Below are 25,007 nucleotides of genomic sequence, written 5' to 3' on the forward strand. Positions count from 1 at the left end.
ATTTAGGGGGAAAAGAGCCATTGAAAATGGTATAAGGGAAAAGAGAAGGCTGATGTATGAAATTTAGGAAAAGTACTGGGGTAAGGAATGAGGTAAAAACAAAACCTTGGGTCAAATTAGCTGGGAGGCTGAGCACAGAATTGCTCAAGGGAAGAGAAGTCTAGAACTAATAAAATGCCGTGGCTGCAGGTAAAAGGTGTGCTGTATTTTCTATTAGCAGCTTACTCATTTCAACAATGGAAAGCAAATCTTACAACTAGTTCCTTTTCCCAAAGAAGTGAGTCCAGTGATATTGTCCTAAAAGCTTATTTTCTCATCTTAATAAAACAGGAGTTATGTTGCTTCATAAATCCCTGTCAAATGACACCAAAAAACTATGTAAATAAAATGTGAAGTCAAGCTCTTAACCTTTAGAAAATAGCAATGCCATTCAAGAATAAAACACTGGTTATGTAATTCCCTCTGCAACACTTCATAGAAAAGACTAACAGAATGGTCTTGTTTAGCAGTTTGGTTTTTGTAAAGGAAAAAACAGATTTTCTTTGCTTATAAACATCAACAATTTTTCCACAAATAATGGTATCGATGGTTTTTGTTACATCCATTCTATAGAATTTTCTGGTAATCTTCTTAATAGATGAAATCCTGGAAAAATTCCTTCAGATTGCAAGTGACAGATTGAAGACTTTAATTGTGAAAAGATAGCAATTATCACCAAAGAATTTGTGAGCTGATATATTCAATCAAGAGGATTTTTAATAAGTCAGAATCACGTTGTCACAGTGCTCCCCACACTGTATTTTAAGTCCTTGCTCCAAAGTGCGTAACATTGAATTCTGTTATCAGAACTGCATTATTTTTAACAGAGGCATTTTGTTTGCCTGTTTTATTCAGAGAAATGTGTCTATGACTTTTTATTGTTGTGGTTGTTTCATTTGGCACAAAGGTTCTGAATAATGAGTCCTCACAGATGTAGCTACTTTTGAAGACTGCACGTCTCTTGCCACCTTCCTACTCCCTCTGTTGGAGATAACCATCCTTCAGCACTCATGGAGGCACCGGGGTGGTGGGTGGTGCACATAATTGTGAGATTTAACAGTGATTTGAAAGAAAAACAACTTAAAGAAACACTGCAAATATTGAGATTTAAGTCGATGCAAACATTTTATAACATAGCTATAAGCAAACTTCTTATATTTCACTGGGGATTTGAAAAAGCAAAGAAACAATGACTTTTCACACCCACAGCTGTGTATGTACCCACGTGCCGCACACAACTCAAAACTGAAAATATTACCCCAGCGTTTCCACATAAAGCATCAGATACCCTTTATACTTTACAATGTCTTTGAACCTGTAATTTACATTTACAGTAAAATATAAACAAAATAATAAATAAATGACTATTTAATTATGTATTATTCAGCTATGTATTTAATAAAGACTGAGAAAAAATAATCAGTTCTTTTCAGTTTTTACTAGGGTGTAATGTCTCAAAATACACTTTTCCTAGTTTGACCTAACCTGGCACCTACCTAATAACAGTATTAGGTTAGGAGCCTGCTACTCATGGATAAAGCAACTGCACAGTGTAAGATGACACTTAGAAATTTAGAATTTATCTTGCTCTTACCCACATTTAATTTTGTGCTAAACAAAAGCAGGTAATTAAGTAGTGTTTTAGCTAACACTAACAGACTCATTGTAGTGAATTACTTTGATCTTTACTGATTTGAACAGAGTAAACAGAATTTTTTGGCTCTTTCAACAGCATGAAACAAACAAAGAGTGTATTTGAATGTGCAAATGAAATCTTTCAGTAATAGTGGTGTGATAGTCATGCTATTCTCAGCACATCCAGATAATACCTTTGAAGTGAATTAAAGATAATGGAGAATATTTCCTTAAATAATGATGCCTATGATCACCCCATTACTTTCACACAACAGGAAATAACTTTTGTTCTCTAAAATGGAACATGTGCAACAGCCTTGATGAACAGATAGTGGACTCAATTTAACTCTCCTTTTCTCTCTTTTGTTCTCCTAAGTGTCTAGTAGAAAAACATTTATACTGTATGCATTTTCTAAATGCTTACTATATTATGCTAAATTCACCATTAGCAACTTCATGCCTCTGGGAGAACCCATCTAGGATAAAGAATATAGTTAAAATAATAGCATCTAAACTTTTCAAAGCTCTGGGTACAATTTCCTTGTACTGTGCTGATGTTTGTTGTTAACTGCCAATATAACTTTCAGAAAGAAATACACAGATGTAGGTTTGGCTGGTGTGGGGTTGGTTTGTTTGTTTGTGGGTTTGTGTTTTGGTTTTGTTGTTTTTTTTTTTTTCTGGGGGAACTATGCTAAGATTCTTACGCTTTCCCTCTAACTCACCTAATTGTACTGATAATTTAAAAATAAAACTCTGAGGTTAAATCTGGCTCTTTCCAAAATTTTCTCTATAGTTTGATTAGTTTCAGTTTCTCAAGTGAGATAAAAGTAAGTTTTTAAGCATATATTAAAAGATATACTGAACTTTTACAAGGTTATCCCCATGACAGATAAAATATCTCACAGAATTTGGATCTGTATTAGGTCATATGTATTCATATTTCTTTATGGTACTAATTTAGGCTATTAAAGAAGAGTCTGGGTAACTATAAAAAGCCACACATTTTGACAAAAATTATCTAGTAGATCTATATTAAATATACATGGATGAAATTAACATAATTTCTCACTTTGAGTTAGCAGTATACATTGTACAATTCTGACATTTTTGATAGTACAGTAACAGGTACACATTTTAACTGTAACATTATCTTGCCAACAAAAACATGTATATGATTTGATAACCACATTTGACATATTTAAGGGTGTGGTGTTCAAAATTAAAATTGTCTCAAATTAAATTAAAAAAATAATGTCTTTCTGTTTTTTAAAAATAATTTTATTTTCTATTCTAATTATGCATTCAGTTTGAAGGAATATTTACATTGCTACTAGATTTGAGATCATTAGGCACTTTCAGAGCACATCTAATAAGCAAATATCTATTAATATAGAATGGTCATGTGAAACTTCAATCATCTTACAAAAAATTTCTGAAATTGTTTTTCTGACATTCTCAAAAAAATTTATTTTACTCTAAATCAAGTCAGTTCAGTGGGGATTATTTGATTGAAGTGATGGGGAAAGATTGTGGTACTGCACTTCAGGCAACCTTTCACTGCTACGCATTTATCTGGGCGGCAGCAAGAACTCGCACAGTGCACAAAACCAACAGTGTCCCATAAGGCATATGCAGGCTCTGAGGACAAGTTTAGACCATATTTCAAGGATGATTGGTCTAAAAATCAACATAATATTATATCCCAAAAGCATTCTGTAATTTTCTTTTAAGGAAATCAGAATCTTCAAGTTATTGCCTTCTATATGAAAATCAGGTGGTCTCATTGGCCAACGAAATACATTTTATTTTCCGTAGCTTAAATAGAAATATTAAATTGTTTAATGCGAAAAAAGAGATTCAATTATGATCTACCATACTTGTAAGGAACACAGTTAGTATCCTGAATGATAAATAATTGACTGGTTTTTTCAATATCTTTATTTTTTTCCCATTTGACATTTATTTTTTTTTTGGCCAAATTAAATTATAACCCACTGAAATAAAGTTATTTTCTAATTCCTTTTAGTACTCTTTTTTAAATTTATCTAATTAGGAATAATTTATTATTATTTTTTCTTTTAAAATAAGAAAAATATTGTAATCTTATGAAGAATATTGTATTTGATGAATATTAACTATCACATCACTGTTCTTTTAAGAGACATTAACCTGTTCTGTTCAGTATTGCTAACAAAAAGCCACTGAAATTCTTTGTATTACAGTTAGGAACCCCAATTATATGCTTTGATGTCACCTGAGAAGTAACCTGTAATGGGCATCTGTGAAAATATTAACCTCAAACATTAGTCATATGTCACTCAAGATTACAAAATATATCTATATTACTCCTTGCTACTTGCAATTATGAAATGAGACAATATCTAGCAATCATGCCTCTCACTGAGTGCAGGTTTTCAACGGGGTGCATAAAAAGCTGGAAGATTTTAAAATTAAAGATAATCAATGTTTCTTGTTTTGATTTTCTGACCTGAAGACAATGAGGTGGGAAAGATTAACTTTTTTTTAATGTCAGAAACTAATGACCGCAATTAATTCAGCAAAATTAACTATGTTATATAATTATTGCTGCTTTTTTTTTTTTTTTTAATCATTAGAATTCATAGAGCTTGGTAAAACTCTGCTCACATTTTGGGAAGTTCCATTAGGCAAAACATTAGCAACACCAGTGACAGTCAGAAGTGCCTCTAAACACTAAGACCACACATTCAAAAATATTGTCCCTTTTTTTTTTTTTTAATAAAGTGGTTCAGAACGTTAAGCAAGGACAAACACAAAATATAGTACTAGAATATACTTTTTTTTACACCTGCAAACTGCACTGTATCTAATGGGAGCATTAAACTAATACTGAGCTGAAATTATCTGGTTTTATGACTCTTTATTCAGCAGCAAAAATGACCAAGTCTATCATTAGATTTTTTTAAAAATATATTCAGCACTTAAAGAATTTTTAAACATAACACATAAAAATAATTTTATAAAAAAAGTCAACTAAACTATTTGTCTACTATATTGTACATTTTCTCATAGATTTTTTTTGCAAATTCTCTCCTGACAAAGACATACTCACTTGACAGTTTTGCCAGCCTAATGTGCACTGTATGTTTTTTAATGTAAGTTGTGTAACCAGTGGATAAATGAGTAGGAAAATGCTAATTTCTGGGATTACATAAGAAATTTTCCTATTTACTTTATCAAGCTACCACGCTGAAGCAACTCACATTGGTAAGTGTAGGCTAGAGCTGTTTCTTATTCCAGGCAGATATTTACCTCTCTCTGTCCGGGGAGTAGTGGTCATCTATCACTCGGTGCCTGTCCATTCGGTTCAGGGTGTTGTAATGCGCAGCAGTAGATCGAGTCCCTCGAGGTCCCTGATCAACATTCCGACTAAGGAGAAAAGATATCAGATTCTGAGTTTTGAGTGTGCCTGGACCATATCTTCTCATTGATTTGTACAGGTAATTATTAGCAAACATGTTTGTAATAAGATCCGTTAGCTGTCCTGGGTTTTGTATAACTTTACTCTCAAATAATTGTAAAAATCAAGATAAAAAGAATTTCCTCTTTTATGAAAAGGCGCCACGTCCATGACATAGATAGAGTTTTCTTCTTTTGTTTCAATATTTGTTTTGGAAATGAGAGATTTTTTTATAATTAAAAAGGTCATTTTAGACAATATTACAGTATTTCATTAGTTTTTCCAGACTCATACCCTCAAGGAAAAAGTCCTTCTAGCTGAAACATACACTGCAAAAAATTTTTCATGAGCTCTTGATTTTGGCCCCTCTAAAAATGGAAATTGCAGTAAGTCACAATGGGGACTTCCGGCTGTTATAGTAGAGTGCAGCTGGAAACACTGTCAGCTGAATTAATTAATAGCTGCTTGTTTTGTCCTGGAAAATTTATTCTATAATATCACTAACATAGATTCTGAAAAAGACAGACCTGTTTAATTACTGTAAGTGGTACCCATAGTGCAGTCTTTGTTAATTAGCTCCAATCCCCTTTACAATTTTATACTATTTGACACCAAAGCTTTGCCCATTGATTGCTTTACTCAGTTTAACCATCGATACCCCAATGATAGACACTAACTTTGCTTTTTCTACTCTGTAAAACAAATCCACAAGAATAGGAAGACAGAAGACAACAGTCAACTGTAATAATTGTTGGATAATTCAAACAATTGTTTTGTATAGAATTGAAAATAACAAATTGCATGCTTCCCTCCACACAAATTCAAGTTTTAGACTAGTAAATTCTTCTATCTCCTGTCTTTGGTTGCAATCTGCACTACTGTGAGCCTCTGTTTGTTTTTGTTTGGTTGTTTTTTATTGCTCAGTTCCTTTGTCCTATCTTGTCACTTTTTCTGCCTTTTTGGCACCCATCACCCTTATTCTCTGTTATTTACCAGTTCCTGATTAGTGCTAACATGTATGTGTATCCTTCACTGCTGCTGCCATGCTGTTGGGTTTTTTCCATGTAAGAGCTATGAAGGTGTTGCACTACACATAAACTTTTGCCTCCTGCTCCACCTCATTTGACATTAAACATTTCTTCACTCTGGCATTCATGAAACCAAATAGAAAGTTCACTCTGTCTAATGAACTTTATATTTACCATATTAAGAGTATAATTCTTCTACCTTCTACTCTACAACTGTTTCCTATGAGAACTTTTCCGCATGTCTTTTAACCCCCCTCTTCCCCCACTGATACAAAAAAGATAGAAAATCCAGTATAGCCTTCACCTGCCATTGAACACTTTCATGTGTATTTGTAATTTAAAATGAACATTGACGGGATTCCTCTGCTGTCCTTTGTTAACTTTTTTACTTTATCCAACATTCACTTTTCATTCTTCCTGTTCTGTAGTCTAGTTTCTGCCAGACCCTCTTTTCCAATCTCTCCTTTTTTCCAGGTTTCAAAAAAATTATTTTATTCTACTTATGTCCTCTTTTGACTTAATATTTAAGCTTTCTCAAGCTATCATTTCTTTATAAAATTTTCCAAATATCTGGGATATCTGCCTGCACAATCAAAACTCCTGTCTAATCTCTGATTATAAGACTTAGTTCTGAAAACTCAGTACCATCCAGTCTGCTAAAATCTCTTTCCCTAAGATTATATTATTGACTTATTGTTCTAAGTAATTTTTTTCTTTAAATTTCTGTATTAGATCAGATACTGACTTCATGCTGATTTTTACATCCTACACAACTGTATTTCTTCTACTTTGAAGTGTTAATAATATTTCAATTTTTTCCTTTTACTAAGGACATCATTGTCAGCCAGATTTACTATTTAACAGAAAGCGATATACTTCCTCCAGTGAACCTTGTTCTATATCAAGAGTTTCTTTTACAGCATGTGTCTTTCCTCCTTTGGAACTTTCTTGCAGTTGACAGAACATGTATAGAGCAACTAGATAACAGGTAAGCAGGTGAAAAGTTGTAATTGCAGGTGATGATGGCAGCGACCAATGAGCATCCTGGATTTATCATACCATTTCACCATAGCTACTTTCTACCATCGCCTTCATCTTGCTTTTTCAAATCTATAGTCTTAGAAAAAGCTAAACCTGATGTTGTTCTTTGACTGTCACTGTCTAAACTCCATTCTGATCTACAAAGAGAATAAGAGTTCATGAAATATATTAGATGTAAACACTTGTCCTGGTTCAGCAACTGGGACCACTGTGTGAGTGTGACCAAAGCTGTGTATTCTACACCCTCTATAAAATCTCTTATGAACTGTTAACAGTGGAGCATTTGCAGCAGCTCCCCAGGGCACACCTGACCCCTCAGGGTGTAAGCTTGGAAGTTAAAGAAGCCTGTGAGATAGAAGCTGTGATATCTCCTCTCCAGGATGTCATCAGCACCTTAACACCCAGCCTGAGGGGTCATGTCTGCTAATGGGCCAGCAACGATTCCAATAATACCCTGTGACTCCCACAGTGAGATTGCCCATTGTGGAACTGCCTGCCCTGGGGAGAGACGTTCCCACCTGAACCTGAGGGTACATAATCTTGGGGTTTGGGGACTTCTGGTACCACTCATCGGATCCAGAGGAGGGCCAGAACCTCAACAGGACTGAGACCACCACTCTTGACCAGACTGCAACCATCATCTGCACAAACAGGTTTTTCACCTCCTTTTACTTTGGACTTGGGGGAACCATGTGGGGCTCAGCACAGGGACTAACAGGCACCATTGTGTTTGTGCCTCAGGGGGCTGGGTTATACTTCCAAGATTTGTGGGTTAAAACCAATTTCTCTTTGTGCCATTGCATTTATTGTAATATTTTTATTAAATTGTAACTCTGACTTATAATCTGTTTCGTGTTGGGTTTGTTTCTCCTGCCAGTTTTACCTTTAACCCAGCACAATACTATTACAGCAGGATCAATTTCTTGTCAGCCACTATGCAATGGGACTTTGGTGGAGTTTATTAAATAGTTCAGTAGGACTGAGGACTGCAAAAGGGCTTCTAAGATATAACTTCTATAGCCTGCAGAGGTGTCAGTCACTAATTGGGAAATCTCAAGGTGCTTACTGCAGCTAGGACAACTGTATAGCAGCATGTGTATAACAAAGCTCAACCAAAGAGGGTGCAAATGTGATTGATAATGCTTGTAGGTTTCCTGAGTACCTCTGCATTTTCATTAGATTTTAAAAAGACATTTCTATATCCCATGGATTATGCTTCTTTTTTACAAACTCTTAGGATCTGGTAACCCAATTCTCTGAACTTGATAAGTCCTCAAAGAATAGATCTGGTGTGTTTTCAGGGAAATATTACATAAATAATTCATTTGATTCTGACATTGTAGGAAACAGCTGCAATAAATTCAAAACTATATTTAAAAATTTAGCTTTAGTAAAGTCAAAAAGCAGGAAACATTTTGTACATCTAAAGAAATGCAAAACTGCAAGAAAATTAAAAGAAGGTTTTCAATGGTGTTAAACCAGTGTTAATTACTAGTTTGGGTAAAAGTTCTGCCCAAAGTGCATACAGCATGCACACAGAAACAAACACACACAAATAAAAATATTTTCCTCACATTTATTGATATCCAAAACAAGTAACCCCAGGAGATTTAGCATAGGCAGTTACTTGGGCTGAAATCAGTATAGTAAAAACCAGAATAGGCCCCTTTCCATCTACTGTTTATGTTTCATTTCAAGTCAGACTGTATGGTTTTATATGGGTGTAGATTCAAGTAGAAACACAGTTTCTGCCTGTTAGCTGTATGAGATAATATGGGATAATCTGGGATGCTAATACCTCACTAATGGAAAAGGATATCATATGGTCACATCTGTGAGAGGAAATGGTGAGTAAAAATATAAGAACATAGGAAGAGAATGTAAGGGAATTTTAAGTTAACAAAAAACCAAAAATAACACAGAAAGGAAAACACAGCACAAGAGATTCAGAATGGCTGCAGCAGAAAGGGAGAGGCACATGTACTTGGCAGGAAATATTGGATACCAGGTCTTCAGTATTAAAGGGGAATTGTGAACATTATGGGCCAAATAAATACCTTCCCCTTTCTTTCCAACTGAATTACACCATTTGGAAACCTATCCATAAAGAGCAACAAAAGTTCTGAAAAACAGGCTTAATTTCCATTTTCATTTATCCTTCTGCTTCCTCTTAAAAAAAGCTTATCCCGCAGAAGTATTCTTATTTTTGCTTAAATAGTCTATTCAGTCAAGTAGGAGTCATTACCCAAAAGGCATAGTTTGTGAAAGAAATTTCCTGATCTTTGTTTCACAAGATAAAAAGTTATCAGAAACCTTCCAAGATCAGGAGTTGACATTTTTCAATATAAAATTGTGTATGTGTCTGTTTATTTTTGATGCTTGAGTCCTAGTTCAGCAGGTGGGACCAGTTTATCACTGTGTGAGTGTGACCAAAGTTATGCATTCTACACCCTCTATTCATTTCCCAAGAACTGTTAACAATGGACCATTTGCAGCAGCTGCCCAGGGCACACCCAACTCCTCAGGTTGTGATCTGGCTGTGAAAGGCACCTGTGAGATAAGAGCTGTGATAACTCCCTTCCAGGGAGACGTTAGCACCTCCACACCCAGCCTGAGGGGGCATGTCTGCTAATGGGTCATCAACAATTCCAAGAACACCCCATGATTTACAGAGTCAGGTCACCCATTGCATAACTTCCCGCCCTGGGGGAGGTACTGGGCATTCTTATCTGGACCTGAGGGTATACAATCTTGGGGTTTGAAGACCTCGAGGAACCACTTTGCAACCATCATCTGCACCAACAAGTTTTTCACTTCCATTTGCTTTGGACTTGAGTGAATCACGTGGGGCTCAGCACAGGGACTAACAAACACCATTGTGTTTGTGCCTCTGGGTGCTAGGTTATACTTCTGAGTTTTGTGAGTTAAAACTAATTTCTCTTTGTGCCATTGCATTTATTATAATATTGTTATTAAATTGTAACTCTAATTTATAATCTCTTTTGTGTTGTGTTTGTTTCTCCTGCTGGTTTACATTTAAACCAGCACAGCTTGATATAAGTATGAAAAAAAACAGTAAATAGCAAGATATTGCAGGCTCGAAGTGCAACATTCCTGGACCCTTAATTCTACACAAATGAAGGGGCTGAAAATATCTATTGTCAAATGAATGTTAAGGAAATGTCAAACCACCACATACTATAAAATATGGCACCTTTTAAAGAGCTCTAGAATATCAAAATGCAGGGAAATATTTTGCTTTCCTTAGATTCGACTGTACTGATTTTTGATGAAAAATTAGATAAAAATAGGCATAAGAAATGGTATAATTATATCTTTTTATACATAAAATATACAATTATATAATCATATAATAATAAAAATAATATAGTAATAATAGCTTATAATAAGATAAAATTAGGTATAAATTAGGCACATCAGTATAATGTAAGAAAAAACATCATTGGCTTTACATAATTTTGTAACCGCTTCTTTGCGGCTTTCAAAGTCTGGAGATTCTTTCCAGTATTGGTAGAGGACAAGTACCACTTAAATTTATAGAACTGCATAGTAAAATACCAGCTTACCTTTGTGGGGGAGGGACACTGGGAGACCACGATCTCGTCCGTCCTATACTATCTCCACGGTGAGGGGACCCTGATCGAGAACAATGGTTAGATGACATAACTTGTTCTGGCACTGATAGTGTTGAACTTTGAAGATCTCTCCCATTAGGTCGATAATCTAAAATGAAATGCAAATTTTCACTGACGCTGATGTTGTACTTTTTAGTTTCCTAACATTTCTGTAGTAGTGAGAAACCTGATAAAAGTTGAAACTTGTATCGTGTCTTCTTGCCTTCTATAATAAAACATACATACATGAAGTCGACTCCTGTTGTTATGCTTTACTTAAATACAATTACAGTTCCTATAGTTAGCTATACTTTAGAAGTATAGACATTAATTATCATGCACTAAACTGGGGATTTGTAATAATCAAAATAGTCAAATTTACCATTTATTTGTGTTCAATATATGTATTAATAATGAGACTAATAAAACTGGGGGGTTTCCCAGTAACAAGGTTGATTATTGCATTTATAATTAAAATTACATTGAAAGTATTGTGTATAATGTATTTCAAACAAATATGTCCACAATTAAAAATTAATCCAAAGTTCTACCATTTGGAGTAGGAAACTACCGTGGAGTTAAAAAGCAGTTTAGGTTCAAGAAAGATTTGCATTTCTGAAACAATTAAAATAACAATTACTCAATTATATCAGATTTCACTCATGATTCTAAATTAAAACACAATATTGGCTTCACAAATATACCAGAACCCTGGAACTAATCTTGTATTAGGGTAATGGAAGGCATAAATGGTCTAAGCAAAAACCTTGCAAGTTACACTACACAGGTTTTGAAAAAAAATCCTTTTAAAAGCTGAATGTATTAAAGTGACTGTTTACATCTAATTGAAAAAAGTTCAATTCCATACTCTCTGTGGAAAAAAAGATGCCAGATACACAGCAATTTCAAATAAGTTACCACAAATTTTGTGAGGGTTAAATTACAATATGATTATAAGAAATTGAAGTTTTGCAATTCTTAACCTCATTGTAATGTTTTGCGTAAATAAGTCTTCAGGGAGTTCCTGGTGGCTATGACAACTGACATAACTGATTTCTTTGTTCTGAGGACAGTAACCAAGTAAAGAACACTTAGAGAGATCCACCTGGCACTGGAAAAATTCTGGCTCATAAAGCTGTTATTCTTTTCCCATGAGAATCTTCTGAGATTACAATAGTATTTGGTCTTCTACTCCAGATTTTTCTTATTTGTCTTCCTGGAAAATGTTCAGTAAGATCCTAAGTAAAACCTCATTAGTTCAGTCCAATACTTTCCACTGAGTGTTCACAATTATTGCATGGCCTTAGGAGCAAGGATATATATGAACTACTCTAATTGGTAAATAATATCTTCTTTCTACACTAAGGTATAAACAGCCTTGTGTGTATCTGGTATGTGTACATAAAGGGGAAAAAAAAAGCACATCATAACATTATATTAAGATAATGATGTTGAGGATCAGATAACTTCTCCTCAATACACAGCAATCAAATCATGTTATGTGTAGCCTCAGCTGAGAGTCAGTATAATGAACTACAGAATTTTATCCTGTGTATGAAGGACGTATTAGCACATGCACTGGCAAAACATATAAGGGACAGTGCAACATAGTTGTAGGTGAAATCACCAAAGAAGAGAGAGGGGAAATTTTATCTGTGTCTGAAACTCACACAATGAAGAACAGAAGGTAAATAAATAAAAGGTTTTTGTCTGGAAATCAAGAGACTCTGCAACTCTGCAATTCTTTACCAAAAGGAAAAGAACTAAAGTAACAGTAATGGAGAGCCCACACTGTAGCAGGCTCCTGGAAGGACCTGTGGAGAGAGAAGCCCACACTGGGGCAGGGTTGGTGGCAGGACTTGTGACCCATGCTGGAGCAGTTTGTTCATGAAGGAGTGCAGCCCATGTGAAGGACCCAGGCTGAAGAAGTTCATGAAGATCCCATTGGAAGGATTCACATGACAGAAGTTTGTCGGGGACTGTTCCCTGTGAGAGGGACCCCATACTGGAGTAGAGAAATAAAGGGTTGGGTCCTCCTTCTGAGGAGAGGATGTGTGATTTGACTGACTGCAACCCCCACTCCCCATCCCCCTGTGTTTCTGGGGAAGGAGGCAGAGAATCCCTATCCTTATCTCGGCCTACAAGTCTCTTATACTATCTCTCCCTGAATGCCTAACTCAGGAGGGGAGTGATGGCATCTAGCCAGGGTCAATCCACCACACGCATAAGTGAGGAGCCACTTATTATGAACTTCTATGTACTGAAATAAAAACTATGATTAACAGTACAAATACACAGAAATATTGTCTTATTACCCTAATAACACATATCTATTCATATAAAAATGACAGAGGGTTTTTTTGTATTCTGCATTCACAAGATACACAAGAAGGATTTGTTGCATCTGGAGATCTGAAACAATGAAGAGCAGTAATATGAAGAAACAGGAAAATCCTTTTGAGGATGAAGTCTGGGCTGCTGGCAACCTAGAACTGGGCCTTGAGTGAATTTAATTGTGACATGGGAAAGCAGAGAAGAGATAAAACGCCTGCAAAATAACAAGATATGTTTTGAGAATTGCCAGCACAAAGTCTGAGAACTGCCAACACAGAGAGAGGTATCAGCCACCTATCAAGACTCGAGTTAAGGCGTGTGAACAAAGACTTTTAGCCAATTAAAAATTATATATGTGTGAATGGACAGAGACAGAGGCTATAAAGAGTTAAATCTTCTGTTAAGGGAGGCTCCTTGGGGCCCTTTGGGCTCTTGAGCTCTTTGGGTTTTTGGGCCTCTGGGCTTGCTTGCTACTTGCAGTTTAGTTGTTAATAACGTTGTCACTTGTCAGCAGTTGGAGAACAACTCTTAACACAGACCACCACATCCTTTTAAAAATGAACAATTTTTGTTATATTTGGTATGTACAGACATTGAAGTACAAGGTGAATGAGTATTAGCATATGGTATTCTACCTAAATAAGCATAATGAAAGGCAAGTTAATCAATTAACAAAACACAAACAAAAACCTCCTTTGTGTTAAGGATTCCTAGAAGTGAGAACTCGTAAATCAAAATTATTGGTTTTATTAAATCTGTAAAGAGAAAGAAACCTGTATATAGAAACATCTTAATTACACTGAAACAAAAAGCCTCCTGCAGCTCTAACTTGTTATGGTAGTTGACCACTTGCACAGTATGGTTTCAATAAATCAAAATATATGACTATCTAATTAACTGTTAAGTCTAATCCTGATCAAAAAAGTGTTTTACATTAAAATAGAAGCAGACATGCAGTGCTGTTTGGTAACTAACACTGGTACTGCTTCCTTATGACAATATCAGAACACAGAAACTATCAGCATTCCTGGAAATTTTGCATCAACAAAACTAGACCTGTTTAGCTGTGTTCAGAGAAACAGACTAGTGTTTTCTATGCTTTGCTGCCAGAAAAGAAACTTTGAAATCTTCAATTCATTTATTAAAAACAAACATTACTACATTTATTAACTTCTCTTTTGCCCATAGGTCACACATTGAAATGTAGCAGTTTCAGTCAGGCAACTCACTAATATCAGATAGTTCCTAAGTCATCCTTTGGTTGTATAAAGATAAAGTAACTGATTTAACCACCTGTACTGTAGGTATGTTTTAACTTCCACTTTCAAAAGTATTCAATGTCCTGGAAACAAGGTTAGTGAAAGAAAAATATATTCTCATGGAAGGAAATTATAGACAGTAAGACCAGGACATAAATGCAGCTTGACCAACAAGTTGCTATTGAGCAAAGGAGATAATTATTTATAGCAGTAGTAAAAATAGGATAAACATTGGAATCTGCTTGCAGCTATAAATATTGAGTCATTACCATAGCATCAAAGGCTTTATAACTCTGGCAAGCCTCTTAAATCAGCACAGAGAGCACACAGAACCTGATAATCAGTGCAGAGATAATCAGTGATAAACAACTGTGAGCTGTGGACACCTAAAGACAGGCACATGACAAAGATTTGTGCAATGCCACCATCTTCTTTTCATGGGAAGGTTTCATTAAAAACCAATACATATCAAAAGAGGGATATTATGAGGCACATTTAAACACAGCTTCTTCAGACCCAAAGTTTTAATTTTATCTGTTTTAAGAGAGACTATTAGTATATTTGACTTAAAGTATTTATCTAAAAGGATGGTTTTACTATGTTAATATTATCCTATGAAGAGTTCACACTCAGTTAATACTGATATTAATGGATTCTTATAAAATTCTTCAGCTTTCAGGTACAAAACTGCAGAAAACCACAAACTTCCAAATACAAGGTTCACACCAACAGCCTTAAAATAACTCTAAACAAATTAACTGAAGTGTACTAATGAAGATTTTAACTTAGATGCTTTGCTGCTTGATTGACTTCGAAGGAACTCTTCGTATGAAAATGATTCTAGAAAGGCAATACTGGAATTGTTGTTCTTCACAGGCAACATAATTGGCTTGTTTCTGACACTGATGCTAACGGCGTTTTCTCCACTTAAACATCTGTACATGATCGAGGCATCAAGCTTTCTCTTTATCAGATATTTAACTTTTTAATACTCACTATGGTAGGGTTTAGAACAAACATTAGTGAAAAACAGTTATATAATCAGATACCAGAAATGCTTAACATACCAAGACTTCACACATGGGCACTTTGTAGAGAGTTCATTTCGTTTATACAAATGTGCTCAACTTCTGTGGTGGTTTGAACATCTACATGAATAATGTGGATCTCCTCTAAAAAGTGCTGCCAGTAACTGATCCAATAAATTGAACTAGTATCTGAATACTCTATAAGTTGAAGATACATTATGCATGGCTTTGGGGTTCTTTGGGGATTTTTTTTTTTTGCATCAAAATATTATTCTATAAATATGGGAAGAATGAATATATAGTGAAAGGAACCTGCAAAGATTACAGTAGGAACAACTGGCTTCTTGCTGCATAGTAACTTGGTTCTTCAGGGGTGTTTTCAGCTCTGTAGCGCTCATGGTATTTATGGGCCCATTACACTTGAGACAATTCTTTTGATCATTAGTATGTATGGAAAATCATTCCCACACAGCAATAAACCAGAGTTTTCACTGCTGTCCCTACACCCTGTATGACATGCAAATCTTGGGGAGAAAAGAAACCAAACCACCAGTTGCCATACAGATGTTCCTTCTTAAATACTCATCCATGTATATTTTCAATGTCCAGCAAGCCACCCAAATCAGGCTCCTCTTCACACTATTCATTGGAATTTATCACTCTTTTCATGTAGCATTTCCTTTTTAGAAGTGCTCATCACCAGAACTGTAACTCACCCCAACCAGGCTTTTCCTGACGTGAGAAGTGTCCATCCAGAAGAACATCTCTGAGAGGAAAACAACCTCATTGCAGATTTCCTTTACCTGTTACATGCCTTTGTAACTCCATACGTATCAGCACTGGGGTAGAATAGGAACTAACATGCTAGGCTAATATTTGCTGAACTTTTCTGGAAGAGAATGCTACTGAAAATTGCCCATAATCTGAAAATAAAACTAGAATTAAATTATATTTTTACTTTCAAAGTGACACTGTTTATATTTCAAAATACTTTAAAACTAGTTAAAAAAAAACATTGAGTGAATTTGGATGTTTGAAGAGAAAACTGATTTGTCACCTGAGGAAATTAAAGAAATTTTTTTAAATATTAAAAATATTATGTCAAAAATTCAAATAATAAGAGAAAAAACATGCAAAAATAAAAAGTATACATTAAGAACTGGAACTGAAAATGCAAGGAAAGGCTTGAACATTTATCCTTCATAGCATAATATTAGCATAGTAAAGCCATAATGTGTGGAGAAATACTTTTAAGTCAAATACATTAATAGTCTCTCTTAAAATAGATAAAATTAAAACTTCATATCTGAATTATAATAATGTGTAAAGAACTTTAGCCAAACTCTAGTTTGCAAATAATATATACATAATTTGTTTAAAAGTAAGGAAAATAGTCAAAGACTCATTGACCTGAGGGGCCAACATAAAGACTATTTTAACATGGCTTGAATTTCACTTTCAGTTTGGGAGGGGATTTTTGAGACATATAGACTAATGTTTTTAACTCTAGGAAGAACCCAGAAAGAACAGATTTTAGAGCAGAGCATTGGTTATCCACATATAATAAAAGAGGAAGCTTGTTAGTGTTTATGCCTGTAGTTTACAGGCTTCTGGGTCACTGCAGGCTCCCATTTAAGACTAGCTGGTGATCCACAATGAAATCCATATCTCTGTAGTGATAGGAGTCATCCAGTTTATGTGCTAATGCTGCAAGATGTCTTTCTGTAGGCAGTTGATTCCAAACTGTAATCAAAGTGTTTGTGTGTTTTGTACCTGCTTTGAGAAACAATCATCAACAGGATTCAGGTATAAAAATTCAGCTCACACTATCAGCAAGCAGAGAAAAAGGCTTTTATTTCCTCTGCAGGAGGGCTGCAACATGACAGTGAGAGAATTCTTTTGAACAAAGGACTCCTCAGCTGTTTAGAGAAGTGAAGCAAAAATGGGTAATTGCTTCTCATTTTTCAAACACAGAAATATTTTTGTAAGTTCAATAGTAATTTCTTTACTTATTGTTATTATTTTTTCCTAATTTACTTGGTTCTAACTATGCTCTGAATAAATATCTTAATAGTGTTCTTATTTGTTCATGAAACATACTACTATATTATGGAAAATGATAAATTAATCACTATAAGTGTTTTTATTTTCAAGGCTGGAGGATGCAGTTTTTATTTGAAAAACCTCTTCCCTACAGAGACTTGCAGTTTATGCAGAATTAACTGCTTAAATTCTTCCACAGTTCATCTCTTGAAACATCTCAGATTAACTATGTTCCATAATACGTTGTAATGCAGACGAGAAACTGGTGTTAGAACTGAATTTTAAACATTAATATCTCACTTTATATTTTAGTCTTACAAGAATGATAGGTGGGGATTTTATGATAGCATGGTCTTGACAATACATGTCTCTGTTCAAAAAGGCAGACTCAGTGGGCTGCTTGTACTCAATAGGTTACAGCAGGTTCAAAATACATGATGAAGTACATGGGAAAAAAACTAGAAATTTTAGTCCATATGCATTGAACATGTTAACTGTAATGCCCATTCAACTTTGGACAACAGAAAGGAAAAAAAAAAGACAGACTCTAAAAGCCACCCTGCTTTTCATGGAATTGTATTTAGTGTTGTAATTTAAATGATGTTTTGTAAAGTGCTCTGGAGTTTTTCAAAAATCAAATAAAGATACTGTTTTGCTTTGGTCAATATGCAAGTAGGCCATATGAAAATGCAGAGGTACTCCCACACAGAGCTGCTAGTGGCAGACAACTTTGAGGGCCAAAGTTTATAGTTCAAGACAGGAAAATGAATGCTTTAAATGGTTTGAGGGCAGTGCATAAGCAATCTAAAGACAAAACCAGAACTGCTAATGCTGTCATTCTACTATCCTGTTTTAAGATTGAATCCAACAAAGATACAATATAATAGACTCTGTTCCAGTGTTTTTGATCCCCAGATGAATGTACATTATATTTGAAGAGAGTTATTTTAAAATCTAGTAAAAAATTTCCTTCGAAATATGTCATATGTTACAACCCTTGGTGACGGTCACTGCTGTAAAACACATACATGGCCAGAAAAAAAGTCACAGAAGATTTTCAATCTGATTATCATTATTTTCTTTAAAGCCTTTCCTGTTGACAGAAACAACAGACTGAAGTTTATTACATTTTTCTAAGCAGACCAAGATCCAAGCCATGAGAAGTGACAGCTTTTGCAAATAATTTTTTCCAAGTGATCATTAAATATTAGAATGGTTTGAATTGGAAGGGAACTTTAAAGGACATAGTAAACCATTATGAATAAAAGTATATTAAAAAGGAGCCAAAAGGGAACTCTTGTTCTTCTTAAAGCTTTCTAGAGTTCAGTTCATGGGTGCAATACTTGGAATAAGCATTAATTTTATGGACAAGATCACTGAGAGTACTTGACAGATGTTAGCGAACATATTTCATGTAATACAGTATTTATATAGTAGACAGAAAAAGAGTGAAGTGTCATGTTAAATAAAACCTGAAAATACAAAATGAAAGAACTGGGGTAAGAAAGAAAACAAAGAGAGACAAATGGTTTCATGCAAAGAAAGCATATATTTAAAAGAAGATTGTGATGAGTTGGCAAATGAATAGAGGAATCATAAATGAGGGAGGAATGATGAGGAGAGTGGATGATAAGACAAGACAAGGATAAACCAAAAGACTTGCAAACATAGAGACAGCAGCACAAAAAGAAAAGGCAATAAATTAATATTTCAAAACCAAAAGAACATCAAACTTTCCTACCCACATAGCTAGGCTGAATTAAAATGCAACTAAGGTGTAGAATTGTCAGCAAAAGTTCCAAAGATAAGAGATCCTAAAGAACTAAAGGTACAGCAGAAACTCAGGTGAGGGAAGCAGACATTCATTGAACTGTAAATATCATGATTTTACAAGTTGTCAAAAGATGAGTTTATTGAATCATAACATTGTAAATCTAGCTGTTTCATAAGAATCTCTCTGGTGTCCAAGCACCTGGTAAAACTTCTGCAAAACTCAGCATTTTTTCCAGAACATGAAAAAAAAAAATCAGTTTCAAAATGGTGCCGCACTAGGCACTCTAGCTATATATCCATCAATTCCACTCTTTTCCTAGCTTTATTATTGAGCTTTAAAGTTAGGTTGATACATTTCCAATTTTACCAACAACATTATGGAAGCCCTAATTTTGGGGACAACAGGCAATGTGCAAGCCTTAGTGATTATTAATCAAATGAACATTTCTTGACATTTAATACAAAACTACTTTTATGCTATTTTTTGTCATCTTGTAGACAAGGAAATTCAGAGATTGATTTTTCCCCTCTGTTAATAATTTTTGAGGTTAACCTGCATTCCCCGTAATACTATTATTTTGTGTTTCTTGGAAAAATGTGCATTTAGGTCCCACTTATTTTTCAACAGAAAAAGATAAAATTCATAACTATTTATAAGAAATATTTCTACTGAACTTAGATAAGTAAATCTAGACAGTAATACCTGAAACAACACCAATGCCATCATCACAGTCATAGTCAGAGACTTCACTATCGCTGATTCTTTTGGATCCTGGGGGGGAAAAAAAGAAAAGAAATATATCACTTGTCTTCCTGTAAGTTAAAAATATCCTCAGACAATAATACATACATAAATGTATGAATTTCATACAAGACAATGAAGCATTACTATCAACATATAAGGGTAATTATTCATGTTACATTATTGAAAAGGATTAGCATACCAACTATTTTCAAATAAATATTTAATGTAACATTAAATTGAATGCTGAAATACACCTCCACAACATTGCTTTTTTGAAATATTTTCATGTACTTCATGTCTATATGTATCCATTCCATACAGAAACTGGCATCACACTGTTCATCTTTCAAGTTTTCATATACGAAGCACTGTCCCTCCCCAAAGCCTTTGAATAACAGAAAAATTAATGATAATATTAAATGGATATAATATTTACTCTGAGGTCTTAGTAAGGGTTATCAGGAGAACTGGCAGCTTCACACATATAGTGCGCCATGAAAAACAAACAAATAATTAAATGCTCAGTAAGAGTACACCTGCCAAAATAGCTACAGCTTCGTTGGCAAAAGTATATTCCACATCCCCATACAGTTAGAGCCAAAATGTTGGTCACATGGGATGAGTATTTAAGTCAATTTGTGTTTACCTTCATTTTCCTTCTGTTTTCTGTGGCATCTTTTAAACAGCATTTGATTGCTGAGATCAGGGTTAAGCACCAGCATGTGAATGATAATTATTCATTTACTTGTTTTAGATGAGAAAAACCCTGTTCTTCAGCAAGACGATGTGTCTATTCTAATTTTCTGGTCATCTAAAAATAGGTAACTAGAAGGTAGAAACTTTAATTGTTACCACTCCTTCAATCACATGGAAATTTTTTTATTCCTGACACAACATGATTTATTCTGAAATACACACAAAAAACCGAGTAAAAACTGGGAGTAAAACTGAAGCAGCTCAGGACAAAGCAGTATTAATCTTCTGTCTTGGTGACTGGCATTGATGGATCTGTACTCTCCTTTTCCCAAGAGGAAACTGTGAGAAAAGTGCTAAGAGAATTTTTGACAAAAATAAAACTTTTCAATTTAAAGAAATTCTAAAAAATGTTTGAATTAAGAGAAATGCTGTCATTTGTCAGATTGTCTAATATTTGTCTGCCCCTCAGGGGATAGTGAAAGGTCTTCTTTAGTGGAAAGAGTCTGCTTACAAGATCTGTATGGAAACAGATTTCTGTGTTGCACAGTTCTGGTTTTAAGCAGGCAGGGCCTGGCAACTGAGACTTCTAAGCCATCCTTTTTACCAAAAATGATCAATTCATTCTCCACAAATTCATACAATTTCTTTCTGAGTCACAGTATTCTCTTGGCCTGTGTAATAAGCTATGTCAGTAAATTCTACAGTTTAATTATGAATTATGTGAAACCAACTTTCCTATATTTTATTTCCATTACAGTATTTCAGACAATGCCCTCCAAGCTTTTGTATTCAGAGAAAGATGAATCATCATTCTGTGTTCTCCTATAGTTATCCCCTTTTATTTGTGGTTTTTTTTGAGCTGAAATATAATTGTTTGGTTCCTTTGCATATGCAAACCATTCCATGTTTCTGATTGTCCCTGCTGTATTTGTATGTTTTCTAGTTCTTCTGTGACCTTTAAGAGAGTTTGGAAGTGATTGCAAAAATTAACATGTGGGTGTATGAATTTATAAACTAGACTGCAGACTATTTATTTTGGAGAAAAAATTCTCCGTTTAAAAATAATTCAACTAAAAAATGGCATAAGTGTGATATGTGCTAATTCTAAGAAAAAAATCTAGCCTGACAATACATTCTGCAATTTCAGTAAAGAAATGTTACTTGTGGTTATTTAATTGCAGTAAAGTTTGGTGCTTTCCTCACAAGCAGGAAATTAAAATAAGTACAGGGGGAGTGATGCAAATCTCATATTGTAGAATTATTAGATAATTTATTATAAAATTTTAGAAATAGCCATGCTACAATAGGTGGGGGACAGGTGTCTTGGAATTAAGAAATAACAAGGAATAAAGTCTTTCTCTAAAACAAAATTTTACAAGCAAGTGAAGTGATGACAATAAGCCCTTGAGAAAACCTAGAAGATGAGGGCAGGAGTGAAGGAAAAGACTTTGACCTCCTCTGATTATTTTCTTAATTATAGTATTACAGAGGCCCAGTGAAAAGTCTCTCTTTCTTCCCAAAAAAGCATCCATTCCAGCTGTGATGCTGTTCCTGCTGCCATTCCCAGCAAAGCCTTCTACTTGTGTGGTGATATATGTGCCGGTGAGCAAGAAGGATTAGTCTCTATTTGCCTTAGCCACTGATTCAAAAAGAGGTCCTTAGAGAAGGACAATATTTGTGAGCAAACATTGAGAAAGAGAGCCCTACTGCTGGCTGGGATTTGGCTGGGGTCTGAGAGGCAGTAGCCCCCAGAGGGAGTGTGATTTTGTCCTCTGGAAATCCTGCCACTGATCTAGCAGTGGGTCTGTGCCTGCTGTGGAGAGATGCCAAAAATATCACTCAGGCTCTATTAGAGAGAGGATTGTGGAACGGGAAGCTGAGGGCAACTGAACAGTTTGCTGATGCTCATCATGTGGATGCTTGGAAAGGTTTGTATCATGAAAGATATAAAAAGGCTGAATCAACTATGATTTGAATGGATAGCATTTACTCATCATCTAATTCATTCTTATGAATGAATCTAATTAATTACAACTGAGGTTGCTTTTTATTTATGTTTATATTTACAGCTAAGTACATCTGTGTTAACATATTTTTAGGATTTTCTGTATTGTGGAGAAAAGATTTGTATCTTTGAGGATGAAAATAGTCAGCTGTTGTCACAGTGGGCTCTAGACTTCCCAGCTGCATAGCTGAAATTATATTGTAGTAGTCACAGGATGCATCTGGCAGAAGCTTCAAGAGACCACTGCTATAAAAGACAGGGTTTTCTCTTTCACTTTCCCTCTCCTCAAGGCACATCCACCTGTTCCAGGATCTTATACTATCTCACTCCAAATCATCTTCCAGGATCTAAAGACCCTTTCTTTTCTTGAGTACAGACTTCCATGTTCAATCCCAACTGACCTTAAGGGAAGAGCTGGGGCATGGGGAAAGTGAACAGGCCAGGATTGAGACAAGCCCAAAGGATGGGAGTAGAGAAATAAGAAAAACAAGAAAAGAGTCAAACTTCAGTTTCTTTTAAAGTTGCCTTTTTTGCCATAAAGAATTTCTTGCAATACCTAACATTGCTTAAATATGAAAACTTTATCTGTAAGATGATATATGAAGTTCATTTAGATCAGATCATCCTTTCTGTCTCCTCAAACTACTTTTGGCAAACGCTAGCTACTAACAGACAAACCAAATGAACAATAATTATCATGTTCAATTAATATTTCCCATTTCATTACAAAAGTAAATTTAAATTAAGGTAAAGAATTCAAAAGAAATTCAAACCAGAATTAATTACTTGGTTTTATCTTTTTAAATCAATGTTTTTAGAAAGGACAGAGGAAGGAAAACATGTCAATTAAATATATAATGTGAAGAACTACTCCCTGAAATATACAACTTCTCCAAAGGAATCTGATTATATCTATTTAAACCACCTTCCATTGACTTCAGAAATGGAACAACTAGCAAGTGCACAGGTCAAAATATTTTACTGAACTGAGTATTCAAAATGCCAGTATAATTGCTGGGAGCTTAGTTTAATACTTCTTGTAATTTTGTGAAAGTAATTTCATCTGTTGTATATCAATTTTAGAAGGTCATTTTCTCTTTAACCTATTGAAAATATAAATTTGAAGATTTATGCATCAGTCCCAGCTTAACCACATGTTTTCCAAATACTGCTTTACTATGTAAGCAATTTGAATCCTGATCACAAAAAAGAGAAAGAACAATTCATATTTTATCTGGGTAATGTGACAATGAAGCCTCTTGCAAATTATTCCAAACGAATACATTGACTGAAACTTTATTTAGTATTTTAATGAAAATCTAAACTGTTTGACATATAAAACTGGGTAATTAAATCCATTCTAACATAAATTCAAAGTTCAGCAAACAGCCTAAACATGTAACACTCAGGATACTGAGCGCATCAAATAATGCATTAGTGCCAATGGCTTGCCTGTAATTTATTTTGTCTTTGATGCATTTTAAGCATGAGAAATGGCATTAAGACTCACTGCCATTCTGCTGGCATTTAGTTTATTAATGAAACTTTATTAGAGGTATTATTACCCTTTTGTCAGATAGCTGGGTGGTAGCAGATTGGAAATACCAACTTTTGAATTCCTTCCATCAGGATTAAGGGCTATTACTGTTATGGACTGACGGCAAAATAGACCCCATGCTGTATGATTAGCTACTATAACCCTCATGAAAAGTGTCTTAATTCAGCATAACCCCGGGCCTACTGAAATGAAAGATATATTCTTATTCACTTTATCAGCTTTGAGTTTAATAGCCTTCAACTCTCAATAAAACTTTTCCAGGGACAACTTACCTTGGGAACAACAGTAAACCTGCCCCCTAGACATCGAAGGCACTCAGAATTCTCCTGCCCTTCCACACCTACCTACTCCTTCCCTACAATACTGCCCATGCCACCATTCTCCCCAGCATAACTGTACAAGATGAACACAGTAGGACTGGAAGTATACAGCACTTGCACTGCAGCTTCCATTGTAGGGTTGGGGTAAAACCCCATCACCTGAAAACCATTAAGAACATTATTTTCAATTTCCATTTAGCAAGTACTTTCTATTTAATTTTTGTTATTTTACTATTTATATTTTGCCTTCTATTAGTCAGAAAAAAATATAATACAGTAGTTTCTTAGTCTAAAAAGATCTCCATTTTTCATCTCCATGGCTAGCAATAATATAAAGAAAAAAAAGAGGTGTTTCTTTCAATTTTATGAATGAAGTACTTTTTTTTTTTTGTTAACTTTTCATGGGCTGCAGTGTTGGGGACCATGGAC

The 25,007-nt window shown here is 34.8% G+C and overlaps 1 protein-coding gene across 35 annotated transcripts in view; it reads right to left on the bottom strand.

Moving 5' to 3' along the window:
- RIMS2 (regulating synaptic membrane exocytosis 2) overlaps positions 1 to 25,007 on the bottom strand; it is a 448,599-nt gene that overhangs the window by 153,201 nt on the left and 270,391 nt on the right. For 33 of the 35 annotated variants that reach the window (XM_071554038.1, XM_071554007.1, XM_071554005.1 and 30 more), the window contains 3 exons: positions 19,958 to 20,026; positions 10,770 to 10,926; positions 4,966 to 5,082 (listed from right to left, as the gene is read on the bottom strand). In XM_071554038.1, the coding sequence (XP_071410139.1) occupies positions 4,966 to 5,082; positions 10,770 to 10,926; positions 19,958 to 20,026 (343 nt within the window). The remainder of the gene's footprint in view (positions 1 to 4,965; positions 5,083 to 10,769; positions 10,927 to 19,957; positions 20,027 to 25,007) is intronic. The other 2 variants (XM_071554016.1, XM_071554014.1) reach the window with 1 other exon arrangement.

Source organism: Pithys albifrons, chromosome 4 (assembly GCF_047495875.1).
Source record: "Pithys albifrons albifrons isolate INPA30051 chromosome 4, PitAlb_v1, whole genome shotgun sequence".
NCBI classification, from domain to species: Eukaryota; Metazoa; Chordata; class Aves; order Passeriformes; family Thamnophilidae; genus Pithys; species Pithys albifrons.